The sequence below is a fragment of the Desmodus rotundus genome, chromosome 2 (genome assembly GCF_022682495.2).
Source record: "Desmodus rotundus isolate HL8 chromosome 2, HLdesRot8A.1, whole genome shotgun sequence".
NCBI lineage: Eukaryota > Metazoa > Chordata > Mammalia > Chiroptera > Phyllostomidae > Desmodus > Desmodus rotundus.
In genome coordinates this window covers 142,723,219-142,742,491 of record NC_071388.1, presented here as the reverse complement: position 1 = coordinate 142,742,491, position 19,273 = coordinate 142,723,219, and the positions used below count along the sequence as shown (strand labels likewise).

General features: G+C 40.3%; 1 protein-coding gene across 5 annotated transcripts in view; it reads right to left on the bottom strand.

The window, feature by feature from the left end:
- The window catches only part of FMNL2 (formin like 2), a 297,278-nt gene that overhangs the window by 66,167 nt on the left and 211,838 nt on the right, over window positions 1-19,273 (bottom strand). For 4 of the 5 annotated variants that reach the window (XM_024579927.3, XM_024579929.3, XM_024579926.3 and 1 more), the window contains exon 6: window positions 17,415-17,567. The exons of the other annotated variant lie outside the window; for it this stretch is intronic. In XM_024579927.3, the coding sequence (XP_024435695.2) occupies window positions 17,415-17,567 (153 nt within the window). The remainder of the gene's footprint in view (window positions 1-17,414; window positions 17,568-19,273) is intronic. 5 annotated transcript variants of the gene reach the window in all.

Sequence of the window (19,273 nt, the reverse complement as noted above, 5' to 3'; positions counted from 1 at the left end):
CGTTAAGAAGGTGGGGCAGGTCGTTCTGCAGTCGCGCATTTCTGCACCACTTCAAAGTAAACTGCAATGACTCTGGCAAGTGGATCAAATTTATGCATTTATGGTGTTTCCTAAGAGATGCAAAGTAACACAACAGCTTCCTTACTCTTATTTATTAATCTAGTCCTTCAGCTACATGGTAACAAGACTCTAAAAAGCCAGTATGTCTTTGTCATCATTTGCAGAAACCAGCAAAAATTAATTCATTACAAGAGTATTCTATTTACTAAATATTAACACAAAAGACTTCTTGTTGCAGATGGTTAATCTCAAATAGATACTCTGGACCAACATTTAAAGTATATTTAATATGAAATAGCACATGATATTTATCAATATTAAGAAGTTTAGAAAATATACAATATAAGATATCAATAAATAAAAACAATGCATTTTCTTTATTAATAATAGTCTATGGTTAAAAACAATAGAGCTAAAAGCTTTTTACTAAAGTTCATTGTATTTAATCTAAATTTTTTTTCTCCAACTTTTGGTTTATTTAGGTATTAATGGAAACATTTGCACATATATTTAAATCATAGCATTACAGTAAATACAGAACCCCACCACCACAACCAATAAGAAGAAAAACAGAGTGATGACAGCTGAATGAGATCTGTGATGGTCCTTAGGCCAACCTTTCCTGATACAGGTGAGAAAACTGAAGCCCAGGGAAGTTAGATCCTCAGAGCAAATAGAAGGAAGGAAAGAGATGAGAGGAAACCAGACCAGACCCCACATCTCCTCACTGGGGTTCAGGGCAGTCGCCTTCTACAAGACGCTTCTCGACCTGACTCAGTGACAACCTGTCACTTCCTACAGCCATCTGTGCTGACAAGCTCCTTGTCCAATGCTCACATCCTGCTATCCTGACCACGTTTTCGGCTGCAGTCCTACGCAGGTGTCATTCTCCCTACCCCCAGTGATCACAGCACTGAGGCTTAGTTTGCTGAGAACCGTAGAGCCTGAGCACCTTCTTCAGAACAGAGTGGCCAATCCACTTGGTAGGCAGTTTTCTTTTTGAATTCTTTATCCTGTATCACTTACCAGGAAAGTGTGCATTTTTTTAGCTTAATAGGAAATTTTGCAGTATACTGTATTTTGAAAAACTCACTCTAAAAGAATTTTCTGCCATTAAGTAAATGTACCCTGATTAATGTCACAACTCTTTACGTCTGCAAATACAATATTTGCAAAGGACTTAGTTTAGGATCAGCTTAAATCTCCAAGGCTAGATTTTAGGGACTGTGCCACAGGTTAGCATGTACATCAATCTACTCTTCCACATTCGCATTTTGTTGAATTTGACAATCTATGTAATAACATATTTAGTTTATTTGCTTTATCATCTGAGTAACATACCTTTTTCCTTTTTGGACAGGTTTTAAATGCAGCTGCAAAGCACAACAGTGATACTACCCAAAAAAACCTATTCCTGTGGATCTAGTTTTAATAGCTTCCTCCAAGTTGACTCCAAAATATTAACCAAAAACAACAGACGCAGCCACTTCACCACAACAAGGACACCTGGACAAGGTGAGTGATCTAGAAGAAGTGGCCTCTGGTGCTCTCTAGCAGCCACAGAAAATCAAACCAAATCTCTTGTTGAAGCCCCAGAGTTGGTTTTATTAAGCATCTACTTTTTATGCTAGACTCTGCTAAATTGCTAAGGGAACATGAAGGATAAAGATGTTGTTTTGGCCCTCGAGGCCTTACCACCTAGTTGAGCAGCAATAGATGTTTATTATCGGATAGTCCTTGTATTAACGATGTGCTCCGTTCACACTCCAGCCCCAGCCTACCCCGTCTGTTACGTACACATTACCAATGTGTAAAATAAACTCAATAACAATACACACACCTGAACAGTACAATACAGTGGAGTGAAGACAGTCATACCTTCTCAAAAGAGAACTTCTTTGGCAAAGCTTCCAACTTAAAATCCTCATATAGCCAACATTTTCTCAATCAGGCCAGACTTGACTGAGTTAACACAGACCTCCTGTTGGTAGCTGTCTTTAGGTGTGAAAGTTGTTTTTAAAAGGGGCTGTAATTCAACAAGTAAATATAAAAGGAATGGCCAAATTGTAGGATGAGTATCACAAGGTGCCATGACAATGAACATCACTGAGCATGAAATATTACCAGTGCAGACTTAAAACATGCCTGTCTTATGGCTCTCTGGATGGTGAAATTAAAAGATACTGCCATTCGTTATTTGTCTATATTTTATTTTTAAAGATTTTATTTATTTATTTTTAGAGAGAGGGGAAGGAAGGGAGAAAGAGAGGGAGAGAAATATCAATGCGTGGTTGCCTTTTGCAACCCCTACTGGGACCTGGCCTGCAACCCAGGCATGTTCCCTGACTGGGAATCAAACCAGCGACCTTTTGGTTCACAGGCCAGCACTCAACCCCCTGAGCCACACCAGCCAGGGCATATTTCTGTCTATGTGTTAAATGTACTACAAGAGATGTGTATTCCTTCCCAAATAAAGAAATAAACATTTCATAAGAAAAACTCTTGTAGATGGTCCAGGCTTACATCCCCCTGAGACAGAGGGCTAACTGGAGAAAGTGGCTGTAATGCTTTCTCTGCTTCATTCACTACATGAGGACCATTTCCTAGAAGGCCTCTGAGCTGGTCCTGGTCTATCTTCATAAAGCAAAGGTTAGGGGTGCTGTGGTGAGGCCAATTCTACCACAATGCATGTGACAAAAAACCAAGTATCACCACCAGAAAAACTAAGCTTTGAAAAAATCTTATTCCCCGGTGCTACAAGTGCCCACGTGGAGGTCAATAAGCCGGAATACAGTGATTAACAGTTTATTTAAAAACAGGATGAAGGTAACTGATTAGCACCACCAAACTCCACCAGGTGTATGAGTCACAGTGACTCCCCTTTGTAGCGCTGGGAAATCACAGCAACAATCAGTCACCAATTAAAAACTCCAACAGCTCAAATGAAACTGGTTATAACTGCCAAATATTGTATGTACAGGTGCTGTTGCATAAATATAAGAGAACGTAATTCAATACACTATCTCTGCCAGGGCAGATAAGGTTCTGTGACACAGCCTTCAGGCCACGCGATCTTCACCTCTCCCAAGCAGTTATCCACCTACTTTAGCTCTCTGAATACACTTTCCACAAAGGCCTGAGCTGGACAGGAATTAAGCTGGTGACTCAGGAGGAGGTATGGGTGCCTCTCTGGGAAACTAATACCCTTGGCACATGTTCTGTTACACAATTACACAAAGCGAAACCAGTTTCTGTAATACTTCCTCCCCGAAGCTACTATGAGATTACTGGAACTGATTGGAGACTGTCCATCCAGTTCACGGAGGTGTATTAAAAATGCCCCAATGACAGGCAGCCCTGGTGTCTGCATGGTCTCCTGTGTATAACTGAGGCAGATGAGCTTCAGTCCTGCCCCATGTAGTATGTCTTGCGTGTTCCCAGATTCTGTCAACAGCTAAATGGTGCATTTTACTGAGACTTGTAATTGGCTTCTTCACCAGTAGTTCTCAAACCTCATGGTACTTCACAGCTTAATCTAGGACAAGGAGGAAGGAGGGGACTGGGAAGACCTTCAGCTCCATTCGTCCTCCTCCACTGGCTGCCAGGCCAATGGTCTGCACTGATTGTGGAGCGACTGGTTTTCCAGGGGCTGCGGAACTGAAGAGGAAGGGAGGGAGGCGAACAGAGCAAGATAAAACACCACAAAACTAACTGTTCTTACTTAGATTCACTCGTTTTTCCTGAATGAATGCTCCCCAGACTGCAGAAAAACATGAATTTTTAAAGTGCTGAAAAAGTTGCTTCTGGCATATTTTGACAGTTTTCTCATTGGCTTTATGGAGAAGAGCATTTACGAGGTCCTTACTCTACCACTTTCACTGACATCCCATAACAGGCATTTAGAGACAATTTTCTGCCCAATGCATTCATTCTGAAGTGTAACAATTCCTTCAAGTTGCTGGGTACAGGTCTAATGAAGTCCTGAAACAATTAGGTCTCTCTGGTATGTCGGGCAGGTTCCCTGAGACTTGGGGGTCAAAGACAACTCCCTTGGATTCCAGAGGGAAAAAAAGGGGAATGAAATATTTAGGGAATCATTGAGTCCAATGCCCAGACTCCCAGGGCAGGCCATCTAAACACCATTCTGAGACCCCTGGTTCCCTGGGGGGAACACGGGCAAGCAGAGCTCTGGGGCTCTAAATGCTCAGACATGAAAGGGAGTTTTCCCAGAGGCAGAAAGCAGCCCTGGGTATAACTTTTGAAGTTCCTGCCATATGTAGGAAAAATAATGCAGAAGAGATATTCAGGGCTGTTTCTTGAAGTCTTACGAGTTTTAAGAAAATCCCGGTTTTTAAGAGGACGTTTTCACAGAAACTGTGTAGGGAAACTGACACCGCCAAATTTCTCAGGCCCTCTTCTCCAGTTCTGAGAATTGCCCATTATCTGGTCAAGCACTGAACCCAAACTAAATGTGACCCTAGCATTCAAAGAGGAGACACTAGCTGGGACGGGCTGCCAACTGGAATTCAGAAAGTTCTGAGAACATGGAAAGAGATTATAAAATTGACCTAAGATCAAAACCAAAGAGAAATGACTCTAACCACCTGTATTAATTTTATGGACCAGTAGTTATGTATACCTAAAATAAATGAAGAAATTAAAAGTCAATGTTAGTGTGAGTTTAAAAGGCATAAAAAACAAGGCAATTTTTATAAGTATCCTTTATTTTTTATTTAATAATTTTATTGTATTGCTTCCATTACCATTTAGTCCCCTTATAACTCCTCCCCCTGCAATCAGCACACTGTTGTCCAGGTCCATGAGTCCATTTCTCTTTTTGCTCAATCTCTCTACCCTCTGCTCTCCCCCGCTTAGCTGTCATCCTGCTATCTATGTGTCTGTCTCCATTTTGCTTGTTAGTTCAGTTTGTTCATTAGATTGCACATATGAGTGAAATCAAATGATGCATACAAAACATTTCCTGTTTAGGACTATGGTGGACAACTGCCAACTGAGCCACCCAGTTCATGTGTGGCAATGAACCTGCTGAGAAGCATGTGGTGAGCAGCTCACCCCGCACAGCACCGGCAGCAAGTGCTACAAGGAAGGAAGGCAGTTCTGTTTTCAAAGCCCTTCAGAACGACTGATCAATGAATGTCAACCAGTCGACTTATTCTAATAAACAACAGGGCAAATAAAACCTGAATTTCTGATTCCTAGAGGCAAAAAGAATGGCAAGACCAGCAAAGGAAATCCAGGGAAGGAGTCTCTTGTAGCTACTACAGTAGATCTGCCTGACTACAGATTAGATACATAGGAATCTCTCTTGCCAGAGATATGTTAGTAGCCTAAATTATGTATAATGCTCCTGGAGTTCCAATTAAAGATTCCTGCTTTGCCGTCCTTAAACAACTACTCATTGTAAAGGAACTACGGCTATTTTGAAGTGGTTCCTCATGTTTAGGAATATAACAAACAAATAGGACTACATAAAACCAAAAAGCTTTTGTACACTAAAGGAAAGAATTAGGGTGAAAAGGTAAGCTATGGAATGAGAGAAAATGCTACCAAATATCTGACCAGGGGTTAATATCCAAATACATAAGGAACTCCTACAACTCAATAGCAAGAAATTAAGTAACCTCATTAAAACATGGGCTGAGGACTTGAATAGAATTTTTCCAAAGACACACAAATAGCCAAAAGGTATATAAAAAGATACTCATCACTGATGGCCAGGAAAATTCAAATCAAAATCACAATGAGATAGCACCTCACGCCTGTCAGGATGGCCACTTGCAAAAACACAAAAGGTAAGTGGGAGCAGGGTTGTAGAAAAAGGGGAACCTTTGTGTACTGTTCATAGGAATGTAAATTGATACAATCACTATGAAAAACAATAATGGCCCTGGATAGTGTGGCTCAGTGGATTGAGCGCTGGCCTGTGAACCAAAGGATCACTGGTTGAATTCCCAGTCAAGGCACATGCCTGGGTTTCAGGCCAAGTCCCCAGTAGGGGACATGAGAGAGACAACCACACATTGATGTCTCTCTCTCTCTCTTTCTCCCTTCCCTTCCCCTCTCTCTACAAATAGTAAAATCTTTAGAGAATATATGAAAGTTCCTCAAAAAAATTACAAATAGAATTGCTATGATCTGATTCACTTCTGAGTATTTACCTGAAAGAACTAAAATCAGGATCCTGAAGAGATTATCTGCACTGTCATGTCCATTGAAGCATTATTCACAACAGCCAAGATGCAGAAATAACCTACCTAAATGCCCATCAATGGGGGGGTGAATAAAGAAAATGTGGTAGACACATACGATGGACTATTATTCAGCCTTAAGAAAGAAGGAAATTCTGCGATATGCAGCAACATGGACGAACCTTGAGGGTCATTAGGCTAAGTGAAACAACTCAATCCCAGAAGGACAAATGCTGTATGATTCTTTTTATATGAGGCATCTAAAATAGTCAAACTCACAGAAGCAGAGAGTGGAATGGTGGTCGCTGAGGCCATGGAGAGTGGGGGGTAGACATGAGTTCCTAATCAACAGGTATGAAGTTTCAATTATGCCAGGTAAATAAGTTCTACAGACCTGCTGTAAAACTTGTGCCTGTAGTTAACAATACTGTATTATACACTGAAAATTTTGTTAAAAGGATATATCACATGTTAAGTGTTTTAACCGCATTAAAAAAATAAAATCAACTTCTGGCCAAGATGGAGGCGTAGGTAGACACACTGTGCCTCCTTGCACAACCAAAAGAAGGACAACAACAATTTAAAATAAAAAAACAACCAGAATTGACAGAAAATCGAACTGTATGGAAGTCCAACAACCAAGCAGTTAAAGAAGACTCATTCATCCAGTCTGGTAGGAGGGGCGGAGATGGGCAGCCAGGCAGAGAGGACTCGTGGCAAGGTGGTGGCTGGAGGACCAGGGTGGGTGAAGTGGCGGCTGGAGGACCGGGGCCAGCAAGGCAGCAGCTGGTGGAGCAGGCGGCCCCATATTCCCATGCTGATGAATGGGGAGGAGCAACTGGGGAGTGAGACAGACCACACAACCCAGAGCTCCAGTGTAGGGAACTGAAGCCTCAAAATGTCTCACTGAAAACACCTGTGGGGGTTGAGGCACCAGCAGGAGAAACACCCAGCCTCACAGGAGACTTCTCTGGAGACACCCACAGGGTGATAGAACATATACCCACAGGGTCCTAGAAATAAAGTACACAAACCCACCCAACCAGGGAATCATCACCAGAAAGGCCAAATTTGATTGTGGGTAGCAGGGGAAGTGACTGAAATCCAGCAGAGAGCACAGCAAGCAGAACTGTTCCCTCTTGGACCCTTCCCCACAGACGTCACAACAAAGCAATGTGGGTTGCCCCACCTTGGTGAACACCTAAGGCTCCATCCACCTCTTAGTAACAGGAGCAACAAGACAAAAAAAAAAAAATAGAGCCCAAATGAAAGAACAGATCAGAGCTCCAGAAAAAATACAACTAAGCAACAAAGAGATAGCCAACCTATCAGATACAGAGTTCAAAACACTGGTAATCAGGATGCTCACAGAAATGGCTGAGTATGGTCTCGAAATAGAGGAAAAAATGAAGGCTATGAAAAGTGAAATAAAGGAAAATGTACAGGGAACCAACAGTGATGAGAAGGAAACCGGGACTCAAATCAATGGTTTGGACCAGAAGGAAGAAAGAAACATTCAACCAGAATAGAATGAAGAAACTAGAATTCAAAAAAATGAGGAGAGGCTTAGAAATTTCCAGGACATCTTTAAACATTCCAACATCTGAATCATAGGGATGTCAGAAGGAGAAGAGGAAAAGCAAGAAATGGAAAACTTATTTGAAAAAAGAATGAAGGAGAATTTCCCCAATCTGGCAAAGGAAATAGACTTCCAGGAAGTCCAGGAAGCTCAGAGTCCCAAAGAGGTTGGATCCAAGGAGGAACACACCAAGGCACATCATAATTACCCAAGATTAGCCAAGATTAAAGATAAGGAGAGAATTTGAAAAGCAGCAAGAAAAAAGGAGACAGTTACCTACAAAGGAGTGCCCATTAGGCTATCAGCTTATTTCTCAAAAGAAACCTTACAGGCAAGAAGGGGCTGGAAAGAAGTATTCCAAGTCATGAAAGGCAAGGACCTACATCCAAGATTACTGTATCCAGCAAAGCTACCATTTAGAATGAAAGGGCAGATAAATGCTTCCCAGATAAGGTCAGGTTAAAGGAGTTCATCATCACCAAGCCCTTATTATGTGAAATGTTAAAGGGAGTTACCGAAGAAAAAGAAGATCAAAAATATGAACAGTAAAATGACAACAAACTCACAGCTATTAACAACCGAACCTAAAAACAAACTAAGCAAACAACTAGAACAGGAACAGAATCACAGAAATGGGAGATCACATGGAGGATTATCAGGGAGGGTGGGAGAGGAAGAGAGGGGGAAAAGGTACAGAGAATAAGTAGCATAAATGGTAGGTGGAAAATAGACAGGGGGAGGTTAAGAATAGTATAGAAATGTAGAAACCAAAGAACTTATAATGTATGGCCCACGGACATGAACGAAAGGGGAGGAATGCGGGTGGGAGGGGGTATGCAGGGTGGAGGGGAATAATGGGGAGAAATGGGACAACTGTAAAAGCATAATGAATAAAATATATTTTTAAAAATAAAAATAAATAAAAGCAGTACATTAAGAAAATAATGGTGATAAATTTAAGAATAAAATGATAAATAATGTGTATATGATAATTCTGGGAGTACAAGAGAAAGACACAACTCCTGAGCAAAAGCTGGATGTGATCAAATACTGGATTTTGTTCAGAAGTCTACATCTTCGAAGCACTGAACAGTAAACCCAAATATATGGAAGCTGCTATTCACCCAGTGATGCCTTGACAAATACATCAGATCAGCCATATATTGTCTTAACATATGCTTAAGCCTATGTCTTGTCTTAACATATGCTTAAGACAATATATGGGTGACATTTAGACATTTTCTCTTTCTTTCTTTTACAAGCAAAAGGGTATTCAGAAAGTTACAGAGGTAGAAGAAGTGAGCATGGAAGCAGTGAGCCAGCTAGGCTGCATGGGCTCAGGAAACCAGTTATGGAGGCAAAAGAAGGGCCCTTGCTGTTTTGGAGAAGGAGAGGCACAGAAAGCACGCCTGGGGAAGAAAAACGGGTAAGGGTATGAGCATGCTCAAGACAGAGGGAGAGCCTGCTAGACATTTTGTTGGATGTGGGTCACAGGCATGTCTGCCTCTCCCTCTGAGCCTGTATTAGCCACAGACAATATATTACTGCAGAACCTTCCGTGAACATTTCCTGAACCAACCTAATCAGGCCCTCTCAGAGTCTGGCAAATAAAAGAAAGAAAGAAAAAACGAAAAAGGAGGGGAGGCGGTTTCCAAACTTTCCTGTGAAACTTGCATGCCAACATTTGTGAGATTTCTAATTTCTAGGTTCTAACAGCAACAGGAAAAAGAAAAGGTATATATTTTTTCTCTTACAAAAAGAATTTTCAAACAGTCTACCTATTCAGACATCAAACTAATATCTACCTGTAAATAAAGAACAGTAATTAAAACTACCTTGAAAGCTAATGTAGGCGTTCGGCCCAGCTGCAATGCAATGCCAACTGGGTATGTCACATAACTTGGCATAATTATACTAGTCTTTTATGGTTCCAAAGTCTGGGCTAATACAACATGACCAAGATTCGGGGTTTTAGGTTTCCTCTTTCCTACCCTTCAGACATGACGTTACTTTGGGCATATTTTTTCTATCATTTAAACTCATAAAATATATGATGCTAAAATAAATGAGCCAAGCACTCGTCTGACACTCTCTATAGCCAAAAGAAATAGAGCTTAAAGAGTTGAATCCAGATAGTTCAAGTGGGGGTAAAGGGAGATAGACAGAGACAGAGAGAGAAAAGTACACAAAACTCCTAATGAAATTTTGTTATAGTTATTAAAATTTTCTATTCATCTACATTTCCCATTATAGGACCAAATGACATCTAGAATAGACCCTGTAAATCAAAAGGTCTCAGTACATCCTTTCTGAATAGAGTAAGTGAATGAACACTCTTCCATCATATGAATGGAGAGCCATTATAAGTCTTAATTTTCTGATTTTTCATTATAGTCCCTTTGACAAAGGCATTTGCTACTGAGCGGCTAATGAACCAGGATGGATCCCTAAGTGAAGTGTGCAACGAACCCATCTATCTCCTGTGACCTTTAGATAGAAAGAGTTCTGTTATCCCAAATTATCTCCTCTTTTCATAAACCTTCAGTAAATCATTGCCAGTGAGCTAAAATGACAATTCAAATAACCTGGCTTTCAAAGAAGTGCATAAGCTGGCTCTGACCTACTTCCCGCCAGACTCATGTATTCACCGTTTCCTAGGCAAACCAGGCAGTCTTACCACTGAACCGCTGCTTGTGCCACCCTCTCTGCTCCTCTCCCTTCCTAGTCACTCCTCCAAGTCTCACTCACTGTTATTTCATATCCAGACCACATTATGAATCTGTCGTAGAATTTGTTGTTCACTCTAGCCTCTGAAGTTCCACATGTTAGTTTTGGTTATACTCACACCATACTTAATGTATGTTAGTTTGGATGTGCACGAGCACCCACAAACATATATACACTTCTTCTGAATCGAATCGTAAGGACACTGTAACACAGCAGAAAGAAGTCAGGAGGCTCCGATTACAAATCCTGGCTCTGTCACTTACTAGCTATGGACAACTTCTCTGAGCACCAGCATCCTCATCTGTAAATGAAGCCAATAACCCTTGACTACCTCCTGAAGGTCTTAGGAAGATATAATACGGTAAGTATGAACAAGTCCTTTATCAGTCGTAAATCATATACAAATACACATGTATCATTCTGTGTCCTCAGAACTTGGCAAAGCACCCTTCACAACATTAAGTACAATAAATCTTGCTGATGAAAGTACCAGACCACAGCTGCAGAAATCCGCTGAGTCATCTTCAGTGTTTCCCTCAATCCCGTACAGTTAACATTTATTGACTACTCACTGTTGCGCCACCTTCTTTACAGGAATTGTTAGTTTAATCCCACAACATGTGAGGCAGACCCCAGACCCTATCACCCCCACTGATCTGAGGATCTGTGAGACAGCTCCCCAACAATGCACTGGCTGGGTGCCTTGTTTTTCCACTTCTACACAGTCTCTCTCAGTGGGCTTTTCATTGGATCGAAGATAAAACAAAGTGAACTTAAACTCATAGTGAGAAATGCTGGACAAATCTGTCGGTGTAGTATACCCATAAGCTATATATAATTAAAGTTGTCACTGTTTTCACTAGCAGGGACATTAAAATAAACTCCAAGCTGAATACTTGGAATGCACATTCTTAACCCAAGTAAACTTTTCTTTTTTTGCAACTTCAAAGAAATAAAGAAATATAACATCCTAACATTTTCAGTTACTTCTGCTTACAATGTGCCAAGAAGTTAAATTGAAAGTTTGTAACTACAGACTATTTTTGTAAAGTCTGCAAATTTGGAAAGTCTTTATTTTGTAGATGGTTATTTCATTTTCTGCAACCTCAGATTTTCATCAGATTAAGAAATATCTTCAACATTTTTCCTCCCTCAGAAATGAAACTTGGGTGTTTCCTCTGGTGACTGTCTCCTCATTATGCCTTTTTTCTTCTGCTCCTTACCTTTCTAAATTGTTAATGAACATTTTAATCAACATCTGCTATCTCATCTAATGAGAATAATTTTTAAATATATTTTTCTTTGTTGTTTTTTCCCATTTAAGTTGGTGTCTATGGGAATAGATTGGATTCTTCAATATCCTCCCCAGAGAAGATTTAAAATAAATAAAGTTAAGGAGACACTTGTAGAATAAAATACAGATGACAACGCTCAATAATAAACACTATAAAAAGATCTGAGTTGATTTTGTATAATTTGGGAGAAAAGGGAAGAAAAAAGAGAATGATGATCATTTCAGATATTATATTCCTAATTTATATAAGCTGAAAAATTAACAAAACTGAGTTCAACCTCCATATTATGAATTGAGATAAAAAGTGCTTTAGCTTTTTTTTTTTTTAATTTTCAAGCTTTTTAAAATTTTTTTTAATTTTTTTTTTTTAGTGTTTTAGCTTTTAACTATCAAATTCAAAGACCTTTTTTTATGTGATATTATAATGGTTTAAGATATTAGATGATTTCCCCCACCCCCAACAATTAAAACTGAAGGTAAATGATAATTATTGAAATAAAAGAACTTGTAAGAGCCTGAAAGAGTTCAACTCTTCTAGAATTCCCCTTACTTTATAAGCAAACTGGTACAGAGTTGGTGTTCCCATGTCTTTAAATAGGATCACTGTGACACAGAGATCAGGAAAACTGCTATGAACAGCAGTATTTATTGCCATAAAGGCCAAAAAACTACATGGGCCATTAGTCCATACATGGAATGAGGTTCACAGGAACTAGGTAACTCCTCGAAAAACAAGGTTTTAGAGCTGGGTCTCAGGTGCCTCATCAACAATACAAAGTCGAACTAAAGGACATTTAAGATCCCTTCCAAATTACAACTTTCCTGTTTCCACTAATGGTTCTATTTCTTCTATTCAATCATACACAAAATTTTTCTTCTTCTTTTTTAACCTCTTTGACCACCAAGTCAGTTTTCAAATGTTTTTATATTTGCTCTACATTCTAAGTTTCAGATTCTCTGTGTGTAGCTCCAAGTGCCAGCTGCCTCACGAGCATTTCTTCTAGTCAACTCCCCAAGCATTCCCCAGACCCTACTCACCTGCAAAGACCATCCACCTCACGTGATTTCCCACCCCACTGCCTCTGGGGGAAAAGCCAGACTCCACCATTCAAGGGGCTTTATCATGTGGTCTCTGCCTACCTGATTCAGGGGTATGTAGTATATGTATTTTACGTCACGATAAACATGATAAAAACAAAAATTTGAAAAGAAAGTTCACGCATATTCTCCCCATTGATAAAAAAGTCAGTTTTCACTTAATGAACTTTCCTTTTAATGTCTTCGTATTTGCAAATAAGTGAAAATAAAATTATATAAATATAGAACTTTTGGTCTTGTCATTTGTTTACAAAATACATTTATATATGAACTTATTTTCTAATAGCTATAAAAATATTACGGCATATTGATTAGGGTCTCCACTAGCTCAGGTGACATCTTTGTGTGAAGCAGAAAATGCCACATTTTCTTGGAAGGAGCAAAAAGCCCGTTAAGAGCAGGGGACAACTTAACTAAGGACATGCAGACAGCTTGATATGAAAACATTATATTTACTAGGGGGGGAAATCGTCCTATAAATAAACAGGCAGGAAAATGTAGTATGGAGGTTGGGGTTGGCCAACTTACTTCAAATGCTACCTCCTTTAGTTACTGTTTGATCCCACACAAGTCGCTCAACTACTCAAGGACTCAGTTGCCTCGCAAGGACAGTAAGAGCAGCTATCCCACAGAGCACTGTGAGCAGTAAATCACAGAAGGCTCTTAGAACAGTGCCTGGCATGCAGTGGACACTCGATAAAAGCTTCCCCACCACCACCAATAAAACCTGTAACAATGCTATCTATATCTTCGTGCCCACTTTTAAACACTTTTAAAAATTACTCCCCTAAAACACATTGCCAGGAATGAGATGACTGTATTAAGATGTATAAACAAGGACCCAAATGTGAACTCTTCATCTCTTCATATAAATCCACTATGCATGTAGGTGGCAAAGAGTCAGATGATGTCTATTCATGAAATGCCATTCCATGAAGTTAATAATTTCAGGAAAAACGGTGAAATTTGTTCTGAGGAATCTTAGGAAGAAATATTAATAGGAGTTAATATCTTACAGAAAATGTGGATCTTGGTCTCCTCACCACAGTGGAGAAGGTCAGTCAGGTAGCCTACAAACTTTGTATGTCTGCAAACCAGGCTCTCCATTAGGCAGCCCTCCACCCCCATCACAAAGCCTCTGTCCCGCAAAGGACAGGTTCTCCTCTCTCTCCCAACACACTGACCTTTGATATAAGGTTTTGTTCTACTCATCCTCCTTCACTTCACCGCCACCGGGAACAGCCGTCCTCACCCTGAGAACCAACTCTGGCCGTCACCCAGAGTCCCAGTTTAAACCCAGCCTCACCCTCCAGGCTCTCGGGGTCCCACCTCTTTCTTTAAAAACTCAGAACACTTATTTATTGTCTATGTCACTGCTTACTTAAGTCCAATGGCATTAACCATGACATTCTTTAATATTAGAAATTACTTTCTCTTGCATCTGAAGTAATGCAATCTTTGTCTTCAAAAATCAAACATGCACATACACAAGATGTGTGCATTGCAAATCATTTAATTTAGCTAGACCTGTGGTCACGTGAACAGAAGTCTGTCCTAACTGAAGGTCCACCAGCTCTACGTTTATAGAACAGCACAATCCATGTCTCTACTGCATCAGTATCAACATTTTCAGCACTGGCCAAGCTGACAAATGTATGGAAATGTAGATTTTAACAGTTGATATAACTTAGGGTGAATGTCATGTCACAAAACGCTTAATAATCCATTTTAAACAGTTAAAAAATAAAGTCTGAATGCAAAGAGAGTGTGCATCAACATTAGAATTTTGTTTAAAAACAGAGTGTTTTTCCTTTTTTCTTTAATCAAGCCCCATTTATAAAGTGTTTTAAATTTCTTAAAATCTCATTTCTTCTTCCAAGTTTAACTCACTCTTTTTACCAAGTAATATCTAGGATAAGATTACTCAGTCTACATTATTATCTGGATACTAGGATAAGGGAAAGAAAATCAAACAAAGCTACCAGAATAAATCATCTCTATAGAACATAAATTAATATCCTCATTTTCTTTTTTAAAAAAACCCTGCAATAGTAAAAAAATATATATAATATACTGTGAAGGTTTGAATTCTTAATGAGAAATCATGATATGATAACAGAGTGTATCCAAGTTTAAAAGGCAGTGGGCACACCCAGCACTAGGTAAGGGTGCTAAGCCAGGAGGTTGTCATATTATAACACAGAGGGCAGTTACAGCACCCTGCCACCATGCACCACCAGCTGTCTTGGGTGTCACTTTCTCCCATGACTTACGAGATTTTCCGGTTTGAAGCCTCATCATCAGTGTGTAAAGTGAAGCTGCTCCAGAGGCAACAGGGAGCTCTGGTGGCATTTGAACTGAAGATACTCAGGCAGAGAAACCAATCTGGTGGTGGTGTAAGAGATGAAAGGAACCAGAAGAAGAAGAGACAGTAGGGACAGAAAGGACAAAGTGGAAGAGGAGAAGACAATCAGAAATGAGATGGCAGAATGAAAAAGAAGGGCAATAAAAGAAAGCCAAAAAGTGGAAGAAGTGTGGGGAGCAGAGAAAGAAAGGGGCGAGAGAAAGAAGGAGGAAGAGAAAAAATGTAAACAGTCTTCGGGTATATGAAAAGCAACATGTACCATATGTGCGTACTTCTGATTGCTGCTTTTGTAAGTCACGGATGCTATCAAATGACCAAATAATTTGAATCCAGGCAGAAATCCATGAACCACAAGAGCTGGAATATCATTGATACACCTTGTTTAAAAACAAAAATCTAAGCTTTAGATTAAAAAGTAGCAGGAAAGTTACTGCCATATTGATATTCTTGAGTGACTAGAACCCATGAAGGAAATTCCAATGTTCTGTTCCTGAGCTTGAAACTGGTCAAACACAAAACAGAAAAGTGTGATATTGGTTTCTTAGTTGGTCACCTTCAAGCACACCTGCCAACCAGAAATACCATATAGTTCCTGAGTTTCTCAGAAAAGCATTTCCATCATGCCCATCTCTCTATACTTTAGGTCACTTTTTCCAGTTTAAAATGAATTCTAGCAGAATCTAGCTGGAGCTAACCGTGAAGTAAATCAGAAACTGATGTCTCGTACCATGCTTTCCAGGGCCCGGGATTACAACTCTCCTTGGACCTGGAATGTTCCCCACATTTTCCTGACTCTCCCACTCTACAGAAACAACATACTCTCAATGAACAGTCTTGCTAATTGAAAAACAGGCATAATGAATTACTAATCAGAAAAATGAATCCTTGTTAAGGTGGTAGCTAGTCAATAAATGATACTTGCTAGGTAAGAAATGATTGAAAAGCAAATTAAAATCCACTTTGTCAATTAGATCCTTTACCTATAATTACATCTGTACAAATGATAAGAATTTCTATTCAAGTACCAAGGTGATCAGGGAATTCTTCACGCACAACTGGCCTTTTTCTTCAACTCCCCAGTCAGCCCAAATATGTCCCTGTTCACATGTAAGGCTGATGCAGACTTGCAGGTTATATAGCCCTCAGCCTATTGCAAATGCTAAACGCTCCAGTACCATGGTGATCTTTAACACTCACGGCAACAAAGTCCACTTGCCAGATCAAGCCTGAAATAAGAGAAATTTTATTAAAGTCCTGGAATATGGAAAGCTTTATGAACTGGCCCTAGGTGATATCTGTATCTTGGCAGGTAGTTTTGATTCGCACACCCATCTACAGTGCCTGGCAAGTTACAGAAGCTCAAAATATTTTTCAGTGAATGAATAATTGTAGGAATGAGTGAATAAACGATTCAGTGACGTTATCCCCCTTAGTGGTGCAGGTGGTCGGCACCCACCCTCCCTTACTATGGTGGTATTTCCACCAGGAGAGATTAGAGAAGGAATCCTCAGAAGGACATAGAAAGTTGACAACTGAGCACATCTAACCAAAGAAACATGCTTAAGGGCATCTCACTAATAAAAATTAATTAAAATCATTATAACGTTCCACACCTGTGACAAAGAACACATTCCCACAGAACACACAGCTCAGCTACCACTGGAGGAAAGGAGGCGAGGCGCAGGGTAGAAACAGTAACAAGCTATTCCTGAGATTCTCAAATCTCGATGTGCTGCCTCTACCCAGAAAACCAAGTCTAAGTCACAATGTCAGCATCTCCCTGGTTTCAGAAACTTAATTGCCTATACAGACTACTCTGCTGTTGTATCATTTGGCAGCAGAATTTTCTCTTTGTGCGGAATGACGGAATGGTGTTTCCTGGAAGCTATTTAATGCTACAGAGTACAGCCCAAGTGATGATCCCATGAACTCCTGGAGAAATTTTCATTTCAAAGTACTGAAAATGCAAGCTTCGTGGCAAGATACAGGAATACATGGCCCAAGATCGTCACAGAAGCGAGGGACACTGCTGTCCCCATGCATCCTTCCAAATTCGCCTCACTCCTGATGAAAGGAACTCACCGCAGTGCAGAATGCCTTCCCGAGCGGGACACACTGTTGCCCACGGGGGAGGGCAGGTTGCTCCCTCTGTGCAGGTCCTCGATGGACCTGCTCCAGGGCTTTGATTTGTCCACCGAGCTCTCCACAGTGCTTTCCACGCTTTCAAAGTCAAAACTAAAACAGAAGAGAAATGCCACAGAAGACTTAAAGATTCACATTGACACAAACACATGGATGTGCATACCTTGCTCCTTCCTTTTATACATCTGCACCTTAATGTGGACAGTCTTTGCAAACAAAGTAAACTAAAAGGGAAATACAAAAAACGTCTATGGATTCAGAGGAGACTTTGAAAATACAGAAAGACAAATACTGGGTCAGGCAAAGAGTTAAACAATAGCAAAAATTAAATAGTGATGTACTATTTGTATTTTACTATAAAACTCACTAACTTTCCAAATGCCAACATTGCTAAGATGGAAGGTGAAGGTAGGGGGGTGGGGAGTAGAATCTCACAGATGTCTTCATTTTGCTTTAACAAGTCAATATGTTAGGCTTATACTAATTTATTCCTACCCATCAGTTTTCACTGAGCATTTTCTCCTAGTGTGCTGGCAAGTGTGCTTTTCCAAACATATGTGATACATTACTCACAAACCTATGAATTTGCTTTGATTTTGGAATCTCTTCACAATGTGGTGCTCTTTAAAGTAGGACTGTTGTTTCTTTGACATTTTTTGAGGTTATTACTCATGTTAACCATGTTAGAATAAATGGCAACTTAAGTCGCTCATTCTTGTATAATTTTAGGAACAGCGTTTTTAAACAGGCAGGCTTCGTGTTCTATGCATCTTCTCCTCCCAAAGTGAGTAGCTCTGCTTTCCCCCCCAAAATATTTTATTAATTGCTTCTACCCATAGTTCCACCAAGCAACACCTGATCAGATAGAGAATAAACAGAAGGCAGCCATAATTAGTATCACGTGGAAGATCTTGGAGCTACAGCAGAAGAAACAGCAATGCTTTTATGAAAAAGTATGACTTTTATGAGAAGTATGATTGCCAGAATAAAATATTTGGTTAGAGCAATCATCTGTAAACTAGGTGATGCTCTCCATCCATTGCGTACTAATCCAGATGTCAGAGACTGCTGTACTGAAGTCACTGACTCGGCCTGACAAATCTGTCATGCCTTAGGACTCGGGAAACAGTGCTGAACAGAGAGGCAGTGGAACTGAGAAATCACATAGATCCTAGAGTTGATATTGGGGAAGGATAGCCGAGGGGACAGCCCAAGATCACTCAGGTCTTCCACACTCTCCACGAGGCACTCTGCAGCCCCCGCATCGCTCGGCTGTTCTGCACCCTCGTGTTCCTCCAGCTCGTCCCCAGATCTCACACAGCAGGGACAGCAACACCTTAGGGACAGAGCCCGAGCCTGTTGTTTCACATTACACGAGCTAGGAAACTGTCACATGCCAAGGAATGACAGGACATTTTTCAGCCCATTAGTTTCAAGAAAGAACACAAATTGTATCTACATATAATTTTTCACCTAAGTTATGCAAAAAAAAAAACTCATCAGGAAAAAAAAGTAAAGCTAATCCAAAAAAGTAGAAGACTGGGAAGCAAAAGCTGTGAGTTCTGATGCTTGTTGGGTCTGACCTCCTGCCGTGGATGAGAGGCCCGCCCTCGTGGTGGTAGCACCATTTCCCGTTGGCTTTGTGTGACACAGGGAAAGGGCCAGGGCCCAGCAGACACATTTAACACATAGCACGCCACTCTCTTCATTACTCCTGAGGTCTCTTAGCCCGTCCCCAATTCCATGAATATTCCTCCAGATTTTAAAATATGCAACAGGGCAATATTATTGGTTTATCA